This window comes from Macadamia integrifolia, chromosome 8, assembly GCF_013358625.1.
Source record: "Macadamia integrifolia cultivar HAES 741 chromosome 8, SCU_Mint_v3, whole genome shotgun sequence".
Taxonomy (NCBI): domain Eukaryota; kingdom Viridiplantae; phylum Streptophyta; class Magnoliopsida; order Proteales; family Proteaceae; genus Macadamia; species Macadamia integrifolia.
The window spans coordinates 13,853,370-13,864,691 of record NC_056564.1 but is presented as its reverse complement, the minus strand read 5'-3'; the positions used below and the strand labels follow the sequence as shown (position 1 = coordinate 13,864,691).

The 11,322-nt window shown below is 40.3% G+C and overlaps 1 protein-coding gene across 1 annotated transcript; it reads right to left on the bottom strand.

Moving 5' to 3' along the window:
* Positions 1 to 6,263: 6,263 nt before the first annotated feature.
* On the bottom strand, positions 6,264 to 8,597 carry LOC122085668 (protein FAF-like, chloroplastic). The gene is made up of 2 exons (XM_042654164.1): positions 8,468 to 8,597; positions 6,264 to 8,198 (listed from the first exon to the last, which is right to left on the bottom strand). Exon 2 carries the CDS (start codon positions 8,125 to 8,127, stop codon positions 6,454 to 6,456), a length of 1,674 nt encoding a protein of 557 aa, XP_042510098.1. The 5' UTR covers positions 8,128 to 8,198; positions 8,468 to 8,597; the 3' UTR covers positions 6,264 to 6,453.
* Between the last annotated feature and the right edge of the window lie 2,725 nt (positions 8,598 to 11,322).

Genomic DNA, 11,322 nt, shown 5'->3' with positions numbered 1-11,322 from the left:
AGTTTTGTTGGGCTTTAGCCATTTTCTGGTTGTTCCTTCTCTCTGCTGCAGTAGTGCCCCCTTTGGAGTTGGTACACTTTTTTCCTTCTAGGTTAAAGGATAACAGGGTGCAACTCAGGGGGTGCTTGGTCGGATTGGTGTCCCCAGACATAACCCAGTTTGGCCTCATCTTGGCCAGAAATATTTCAAAACTTATTCCATGCTGGTTAGTTTATTTGAGGGTGAGCATCCAATACCCGTCCCTTTTATTTTTAAATATATCCATCTTTATCCATGTAATGACAGAAAATGGAATAGGTGATGGATGCTCATCCGTACAATCAGGTGATCGTACGAGTCAGCGGATCCAATATCAATTTATTTCTACAGAGCCCCATCCTTTTTCAGTATTGCTCCGTTTGGAGTCTAGGCCTTGAAATCATATTTTCGCTTGCTTACAATTTATTTGCTCCAAGTCTTGCACCTATAGATTTTTTTTCTTTTGCTTATAATTTTCAAAGAGATTCAAATCATGCATTTTTTGTTATTTATTTCAGTTTATGAATAGAAAGAATCTATTTTGACTAAATATGCATGTTTGGCCCGCAAGCCCGGCCTTCCCCAAAAATTTCAAGGTGCGTGTACGGGTTTTTTCAATTCATGAAATGGGGCTAGGGTTGAGATATTTTGGAACAAGATCCTCTCAATCAAGTGCGTCGGTCCCTCTAATGTGCATTGAACATCTAGGAGAAACTTGGGTTGCGTGCCCCAATCTGTCCAATTCGCACTAAAGAGGATCTGGGTCTAAGATTTTTTTGCTTAGTGTGGGACCAGGGCTGTCCTGGGTGAGGCCTTGGGTTGGGCCGAGTCCATATATATATATATATATATATATATATATATAGTCACTCACTTCTATTCAAATTACACTGATCTTATGAAATAGGAATCATGAAAATAATTAAAGAAATATTCATAATTAGGTCCGGGACTACATAAAGCTGACTTTGCTCTAAATAGATGATAATACGAATGCTCTAAAGGAAAATCACGTTATGGGAATTTAATTCACAATTAAAGCTTGAAATACATATAATTGTATTTTGTATGTGTAGGTACACTTCTTGACTTTAATTAGAATACATTTCGGGATTCCCACGCTTGTGCTCCTACACCCACCTGCTTGCCCTCACTCTCACACTACGGCTTCGGACCCTCGGGTAAGAATCCTTCCCTTGAGTAAACAATGATGAATATGTGTTTAGAACTTGATCCCATTTAGTTGAGATTTTCCTTATTTGCTTTGTTGGAGTTTGGCTCTTTCCTTTTACTTTTATTTCTCTTATTTCATTTTGCATAAATGCATGTAACCAATTCCATTAAGTTGGGATAATGTTGAGTTTGTTGTTGAAATTGGTTTAGGAACCAGTCAAACCAATCCATTTGTTTCTCAACAACCATAAATCAGGGGCTAGGGTGGTAGTGGCACCATCCTTTTTTGGTAAAGGCAGTACCATCTCAGTATCATACAAGGGCCCACGGGCGAAAAAAGGCTCTTTGAGTCTAAGGTCCTCACATCAATTATTATATTAATTAAAAAAGAAAAAACACAATATGACCTAATTTTACATAGATAGTTATCAGTTATGTGTATAGGTTTCGATGGATCTTTCCAAATTTGAGTTTGTGGTTCTGTATATTAAAGTTGAGTCATCTCAGTTGACTATGTTGGTTCAAACTCAACCATAAATTTAGGGAATAGGATACTCTCAAGTGCCCCAGTATGTCTAGTATGTATCCGATGGTCAGGAGTGCATGCCCGAGTGCTACCAACCGCTCAATGGCACTTGGTGCACTCCAGGTCCTAAATCCAAAGAGCAGACCTAACGTGGTTCAATTGGAAAAACAACCGACCTATTTTTAGGTTCAAATATGAAACAATGAGAGAGAGAATAGTGTGTTGGTGTAGCCTATGTCGCCAGCCCAGAAACCTTTTCCCAAATATATCATACCTCTTATTACTTATTAAGGCGCACAACTTGGGCCCAATAAAAAGCCCGAGCAAGACCGAATATTTCCAAGCTTGGGCTGGAGTTTTTCAGCCTATGGGGTTGATATGGGCCCTAAAACCCCAGCTTGAGGTCCGGTTTGGCTGCGGTTTGATTAACGCCAACTAGCTACCTGGCCCGACCCTATGCTACACCTATGTATACATAGGTAAAGGTACATTCTTTAGAGAAGGAATGGTGGAAGATTTGAATCCCCATGATTAAATAAGTAAGCCATAGTCCATGAAGGCAATCAGAAACTCACTGAAAGTGCGATTCCTGGCCTGGCACAGCACGCATGTGTTGGTCATGGGTGATCTGGTGGGTAAGCGATTGAAACAGCCTTTTGACATTCTCAAGACAAGGGTGCACAGTTTTCGTTCTCTTATACCTCGCACATGTGAGAGCCTTGTGTACCAATTCTGCCCTTTGATTAGGATATGATTGGATTATTAAGCTTATGAAGCTTGATAGAGGTTCTCAACCATAATATCAGAATCTAAGAATATCTATTTCTTTGATCTCAGGAACATCTCAAATGTCTTTACCAAACGACGTGATTCTACCTTCTGATACTCATACTGGTACTCCACAAATTTTCCCACAAAGTGCAAGGGACTATGGCAATTCGCAAAGTTAATAAAATTATAGAGGGAAAGAACGTTACCCGGTTGTGCCCTATATACTTAGACATAGGATGTTGTGAAAAGATGCCCTTATCCCTCTTATTGGATGTTTGTACATACACTTCCATTGGCTCAGGCGTTGGCATAATGGCCACACGATTAGGCAATGTTCTTTCTTTGGTAACAATTTTTACCTTTAGCCCATCTGAGGCCTAGATAAGCCTAACAAACAGATATAGAACACAAGAGACTAGCCCAATGTTGTAGATTAATCTACGAGGGTCTTAAAAAATACCTATGGCTACCAGTGAGCCTACGAAGTGCACCTCAAAGGCCCTATAAGCCCAAAGCCCAAAGCCCAAAGCCCTTGCCTAAATGCGATGTGTTCGCATTTTCTCACATACACTTTACTTTGGGTCCACATCTTTTACAGTGAGCAGTGAGGTGTAGTGAGCATCGGACAGTTAAGAGTATCTAGGCACGTGCCCCAAGGGGCTCCCAACCACCCGATACTCACTGCACCGGTGGAGTGACTACAGACGATTTTCACTCCTTTACCTTACACTTTTGAGCTTTTGTGTATTTATATTCTACAAATGAGACCATGTGTTTGGATGGATTTATATCCGTCCAAACACAAGATTCAGTTCACCCCCACCCCCACCCCCACCCCCAGGGAATAACTTTACGAAAGAGGGACCTATTAGTATTTTCAAATTCACCATTACTATATTCTTAATTCCATTTTAGGTAATATCATTGGTCTTCAAGATGTGCCCATAGGAGGTATGATATTGAGATGGATTCTTCGGATTCGTCATTTTCTATGGTTTCTATCATGCATGACCTACACAGGAGTTCAAAATCAGATTAATCAAGGAGTAGAGGTAGTTGATCATGTGCCCTTTTACTCATTTCTAATACTTTATACACACAAAAATCCTCTACGAGGAGGTAATGAGTGGTAGTGAAGATCTAACGGCTAGAGTGTATGCCGGGACCCTCTCAGCCATTGGATCGTCGCTACCACTCACCGCTCATCGCAGAAGATTTGAACCTCACTTTGCACTAATCTGTTGGAGAAAATTAAATCCAAAGCCATTTCATTTTTATCATCCAGGGACCACACAATACAACTCTCGGAATTACTGAACCCTCAAGTCAACATAATAGGATCCAACAGGTAAATAATGTGTCCAAAAAATCTCTTATATGTATTCATTCTCTACAACCTCAAAACAATAATGTAATAATAACATTATTGTGTGTGTTGGATTTGTTAGACTACTACATATATAGTTCAGTTTTAGTTAAAAATACAATGGTCGGAAAAACGCTAACAAATAAAATTAATAAAAAAGGAATTCATAAAACCCTTTGAAGCATGATTTTTCTTATTATTCCTCCCATACTAGCATCAATAGATTTTGTAAAGTTGAAATTATCATTTTCCAATAATAATTCAATATAATATCAAATTGATTGTTCATTTAATTGTATACTAGGTGAAGCTTCAAACAATCTAATAGCTGACCATAAGAAATACCTTTCATAATAATATGAATACTTTTTAAAGTTTTTTTGTGTATTTGGTGAGCAGTGGTGCGTAAAAATCTCACGCTCACCAGCTGAGCTTCCTGGTTATTATCTACTTCCCCTCCCTATCTATCCAAAAAAAATAAAATGGTAAAATTCTAACGATTTGTCGAACATGAGTAGGATGTAGGACATATAGACCACCCCCGTGTGGACAATCCTGAAGCTCCTATGACAGAAATAGATGAAGCTCGTGAAACAGAAATTTCCTTTTTGATGATATTTCTCAAGGTCACTGCGACATTGATATCTATTTCCATTGCCGGGATCTTTGGTTTCTTGCAAGTGCAAATTAGTTATGAAAAATTGAAACCAACATTGAAGCTTAACTACATTGCTTGCAATGTATCCTTATGTGCATCAGTCGTTGTTGCAGTTGTATGTTGGGCACTCAAACTAATCCCTTGGAACTTTGTACGAAAGACTATGATACTCAAATTAGTCATTGGAGTTTCATTGGTTCTAATCATGTTAGATTTTGGCTTGGCAATAGCTTTCAATCTCGAAAGAGGTTAATTGTACTACAATATCATCACTATCCTTCATGTCATCATCATATTGATATTGTATTTTCCTTATCTTTACTGAAAATAATATTGTATTTTTTTCTTCCTTTTTCTCATTTAATTTAATTTTTAATGAAGTTGATCATGATGTGGAAACAACCAAAAAAAAGTTATCGAATAAAATAAAAGGTAGACTACATGTTTTTTTTGGGTGAGAGACTACATGTTGACAACTAAAATTATTAACTTCTAACTTATTAGTCGAAACAGCCTCTCACTATTCTCGGGATAAGGTTGGGCAGTTTTCGTCCTATTAGACTCCACACATGTGAGAATCTCGTATGTTGAATACATTTTTTTTATTAGCAATTCAAAATATCACCAATGAAAAGAAAGATAAACATGAGATACCCAATGTTTGAAAAAAACTAAGTTTTAGGTACCAAACATTTTAAAAACTACATTAAAGGTACCCGACCACAAACATATTTATACATGATGATGAATTTGTATCATGATCATTCATAGGGCATTTTAAATCATGAAAAAAATACTAAATGCTTAACAAAAAAGGGGAAGGGGCTCCTTTATTGTGCATGAGACAGCACCTCAGATCCAACGTCCTAGATCACCTCGAAGCACATGCCCATATGTTGGGCTTTGTGACGAGACACTTGAGGGCATTGGTTCTGATCTGTTGCCTCTTGTGGTAAAGGAGCCAGATCCATAAAAAAAAAAAAAAAATGATTCTCTCTCTCTTTCTTACACCATAGGCCTACATTAGTACAGTGGTTAATCACAGCGGTCACATAAACATCACAATAAGATTTTCCACATTCACAATAGGATGGTCATCTCGCCCCTGTGTCCAGTTGCAAGTACCACCCTGCAGGCAGAGTTCTTAATTAAGGAAGAATTATTAGTGTTCCAGGTGAAGCGGCCGGAGGGCTGGAAGCAGGAAACCACCACCATAACATAGTTTCAGGGTAATCATGTTGTAGGATCATATCAAGCGTGATTAATTAAGAAAGGGTATGTCTTCACGAAACTGGGAATAGAAAATATTTTTTATTTTATTTTTGATCAAAAGACTAAAAGAAAGGAAGTAAAATGATGAAAGAGATAAAAAAGGAGCTTGAAGATAGGACGACAATGGCCAGAATGGAGGAGTTCTGTTCCCAAAATTATGGTCAATCAGACAAGACATGACGTGATTAAGCAACTGAGAATATATCGTAATGGAGAGACTTTGGCCTCATCATTCTCCAATTACCAATAACCCCAACGAAACAAATCCCCAAAAATCAGAAAAAGATTACCTCCCAAGTCTCAACAGGCCCAGTTCCCCTCAATCCTCTTCTTCACCAGTTGAGTCCACTATAAATCTTGAAAAGCCGGCGGACTTCAGAGAAAATTTCCTCCAATCTCTCTCGCTCTACCCAGAGTCAGTCAAAGAAAGAAAATTTCCTTTTTGCAAAAGCTATATAATAATGGAGAAGAAAGAAAGATGGGAGAATGGGTCGACTTCAATTATTACTCTTCAAGACCACAAGTGATAACGTAACAATTAATCAGAGAGATAATATCTCTTTCATGATCTTTAATTGATCTTCTAGAGAGAGAGAGAGAGAGAGAGAGAGAGGGAGAATCCATCCAAAAACAGTATAAATTGAAGAAATAAACACGTGGATGACGGGGTTAAGAGGTGGCGATGCAACGCGCAGGCTGCCAAATGAACAGTGACGACCTGTTTCTAGACTCCTTGCATCCTCCCCTAATCTGAGGAACTAAGCAATCTGCTTCGTTTCCTCCCAAGACCAGCATCTGTTTCTGCTGTTCTCGAGGATTGAAACCCCCCTTGGAATTTGAAATCACTATCTTGTTGTTGTAAATATTGTTGTTGTGCTTGTTGGAGTAGTAGTAACTGCAGTAATTGTTGTTGTCGATGATGGGTGGTGGTGGTTGTGGTGGTGGTGGTTGTTGCTGGGTCAGCGAATTCATGGCTGCCGCAGCAGTTGTGGGCTTTGTCCTCCAGAAGTAGTCGTAAGCATTGAAAGAGGCCGCCGTCGCTGTCGCCGCCGCGGCGGTTGATGGCATCAGGCAAGCCATCCTTGGTGGGCATGGCAGTGACTGTGGCAGTTGGGTTAGCTCTTCCTCCATCTCTTCTTCCTCCTCCTCCAAGATTACATTTTTCTTCTGAGAGTGACACCAATTTGGGTTCTTATTAGTCAAACCCAGGAGCTTGTTCGTCAAAAGGGCTGCTGACCCAGGTAAATTGATCACCTCACATGTAACCATCAGTGTTGGTTGACTATCCTTCACTACCTCTGTCAAAATTCCCCTGCCCTTCTCAGTCTGTTCCTCTTCTCCTAATCCTTCAAATCCATCAAATATGTCTTCTCCTTCTTCCTCTTCTTCCTCTTCTTCTAATTCTAATTCGTCTTCTTCTTCCACTTCTTCTTCGTAGTAGTCGGAATCCATGAGTACTGCAGAGGGTTTGTTGATGAAACTGAGGAGAAGGCGCCCGCCTTGGCGTTCGGCGTGAAAGTAATTGTAAGTAGAGACAGGAACAGCTTCAAGGACCAAACGACCATCTCTGCGATGCGATTGCATGAGGAATCCCGGCCCATCTCGTCGAGAAAGAGATGGTAAAGGAGGAGGGAATGATCGAGGAGGTGAATTTTTTACAGCTCCAAATTCCTCTTTCTCTTTCACTGGAGTAGCAGCAGGTGATGACAACTCCTCTGTTTCTTTGATGCTCTGTTTTTTTTCTACCAATTTGTCCTCGAAATCACCGGTTTCTGATGGTGGGTTTGAAGAGAATCCTTCAGAGCCCGTCTCTGACCCAAGACTCTCCGTGCAGATCTCGAGGCTTTTCTGACTCAACGAACTCTTCGATCTTTTCACAAGTGGATGAATGTAGGGTGCCGACGACGAATTCGATAAATCCTCTGCTTTCTGGGACAGAATCGAACCCCAAATATCGGAAAGCCTGGGACGTTCAAGATCTTCCTTCTTCTTCTGTTGTTCTTCATCCTCGGATTCGACTATTGGGCTCCAGTCATCTCCTTCTCCTTCCGAAGACGAGGAAGAAGAGGAATCAGAGTCGACAGAGGAGGAAGGAATAGGAAATGATTCAGAGGAAGGGATCTTCTTCAAAGGGGTAGTGAGCCCGTGACGCCCCAGCCATTTCTTGGAGGACATGTCGGCCGAGAGGGTCCTCCGCAAGGACGCAGCCGTCTTGGGTCTCTCGGGTTCGGAGCCGAGGATAGATCCAATGCCCTGCCGCTCTCTGGCTTTGGCCTCTTCTTCCATTTTTCTGACAGAAGTTGAAGTTGAAGTTGAAGTTGAAATTGAAGTCGAAGTCGACATCTCTGCCCGACCAGTCCAATTCAGTCGGGGAAGATTAACGAAAGGGGAAGAAGAAGAAGAAAGTTCTCCCACTGCATATACAATAGAAATGAGAGAAGCCCAAAAAACCAGAATGCAAAGAATCAAAGAAGAAGAAGAAGAAGAACCCCTGCTACACCGGAGCCCTTAAGCTCTCAACAAACACAGACATACCCTCCAAGCATTCCTTCCAAGGAAGGCATAAATCACAACCAAAGGAGGAATAAATAGGACGAATTGAGAGAGGGGTAGGAAGCTCATGCAACATCAGCAACTAACCACAAGAAAAGCTAACTAGAGAGAGAAAGAAGAAGACATCTACCTCAAACAACCCACAACATCATCCAAGGAGCAAAGGGCAGAGACTGATGATGCAGTGATTCTTCACTTCAATTGCTTTAAATTTGGCTCTTAAGACACAGATAGGTAATCAATGATGGTGAATAAGGCCGTGGAGGATAACAGAGGAAGGGGAAGGGGGTGGGTATTTATAGGTGCCAAAAGGGTCATTGGAACCTTGTCCAATGGGCTCCACCTCACCTCAATGCCTCCACCGTGAAAAGATCCTTATTAAATTTTATTTTATTTTCCTTCCCTATTCTTTCACCTACAGTGGTGTTTAAACAGTTGGTCACTTTTACTGATTAAGCAAACACTATTAGTAGAAACAAAACAGAACATGGAGGAAGATAGCTCAATAGACAAGGGCAGCAGTGCCCACCCTCCCCCTTCTTTTCAACCTTTACTGCTCCTCTCAGCCCACCTCAGCCCTGGCTTCAGACCCAGCCACAGACAAGGTGTAGTTAGTTTTCTGATTCTTCCATTTCGAGGCATGATGCAGCCAAGCAAGCACTAAGATAAGAGGCCACCTCACGTCATATTATGATGTTGATATCTGGGTCCCATCTCTTCACTAATATTCCAATCCTACGAATACCCTTTTGTAAGAGATTCTTTAGTTTTGATCTAATAAAATAGTTTAGTGGGGAACAGAGGGGAGGGGATGAAGAACGTAATGTGGAAGTGGAAACGTCATGTCACTTGGAAGAAGGGTGCAAGGTGAGACGAATGAGTAATGACTAAACAAGGCACTATTGTGGCTTGTGGCAGCAACAACGCAAGGGAAAGGAGAAAGGTTTTAGGAGGGCCTGAGGGGGTGTGGGTGCTTCAATACGTCGTCCACTCGCCCAAAAAGGCAATGATGTTGATCACTTGAGAGAGAGAGAGAGAGAGAGAGAGAGAGAAACCACAAGAAACCAAACCAGTCCCTCTAATGCCACAGATTATGACCCAGGATGTACTTCTCTCTCCTCCCCTTTTCAAACCCATTTACCACCTTCCTTAATCAACGAGCTATACTCTTTTACTCTTCTTCTAAAGGTACCTTCCAAATTCTCTCTCTCTCTCTTTCATGAATTTTTTTGTGGGGTAGAAGAAGTGATAAGGAGAGTAGATTTTTGTGTGAATCCAAACTAGTCTATCCACCAACATACTATATTTTATTTCTGATTCAAGCTGTGGACGCTGTACGCGTACTTGTGATGATCTTAAAAAAAAAAAAAAAAAAAGAAGAAAAAAAGACTATAAAGCATAAACACCAACTCTATATTTTAATCCTAATTATTCAAGCTGTATCTGTGGTGTTTTTCACATTTTTGATATCCCACTTCACATTTAAATTTTTCATTCTTTATGAAATCTATTAACGCGTTAGGGGAAAAGTTATATAATCAAGAGATCTTAAAAAGGCCTATCTCTCTACAATTTAACGACCGTAGGCCTTTCATTTAATAATTTTTTTTTCTTGGTAGAACATAATTTATTCATAATATGACGTGAAGAGTACATAGATGTGGTGGAACACTGTCTCATAATCCACGGACAAAAAATCGGGTACACTGTCACACACGTCAAGGACAAATTAATTCTTTTCCGGGAGTCAATTATGTTGTTAATCTCCCTTGAAACAAACATGAAATAACAAACCTTAAGATATAATCTTAAATGACAGATGTCCCCGAATACATATTATATACATTCTAATATGGTGTATATTGGACCGATATCTGTTAGTAAACCGGAAGGATAGGAACTCCTCAATTTGGGCATGTCAAATTTGGTTTGCTACCTAACTACAATATCTATGGAGCTATTAGATGTCTTAAATTTCCCTCATTTATTGTAAATGACCAAATTATATTCCAAATTGTTGATTTAGCCGAATCAATCACATGTGAAAACTCTATCTCTGCTTGAAACTTAACGAATTAATAGAGATCAGAGTCACATGGTTTAAATGTGCTCCTCTTTCATTGTGGTGCCTAATCTACCACATGCATGGTTTGATCTTAGATATTGGTATAGATCGATGCACCATATTGGGCATCATTTAGATATAATTTAGGCAAAAGGTTTTAAGCATGATTGTATATGCATATGCTTCTTGTAGTTGTAATTATATAGATCAGGGGTTGTATGCCAGAACGAGGTTGTAGACACCGAATTTTGTCACCCCTCGGCAATGATGACAATATGAAGGATTACATGTTGGATATTTTAGACTTGGAGAATTTTCAAACTTAGAGTAGAAAATGACCATATTTTGCTATAAACTTTCAAGAGAAAATGTTTTCCAAAAATTAGAATTTGATGTTGTGGATTATTGTTGTTTGTCTCCTTAAGTCGGACATTACACTTTGATGCGAGAACTATGCGAATCGACGCCCGATTCTCTCTTTCATTATATGATCCGGGTCCCTACTTTATGCATATTTTTGTAAAGGTTCCCGGTCGAGACCACAATCGTGTTTCACATCATTGGATAGTGCTCGGACTGAACTTTCTAACAACATATTACATGTCGAATTCCAACAAACGGTTTGAAAGATGACTCCCGAAAGTTGACTCCAGAGTTCGGTGCCAGATTCCATTCTGAGCAACCAAAGAGTGCCACATGGCACCTGATGAAGCAAAATATGTCACTTTCCTCAGCACGGCTGAGGCATGTACGCAAACCCCAACAAGACTGAGCTCCTCCATCAGGCCGTGCTCCACCTCGGCCTCCATCAGGTCGCGCTCCACCTCGGCCTCCATCAAGCAGTGCTGCACCTCGGCCTCCATCAGGCCCAAACCCCTTTGTCCAAAAGCAAGGCTTTTTGGACAATCCTCTCTAGTTTT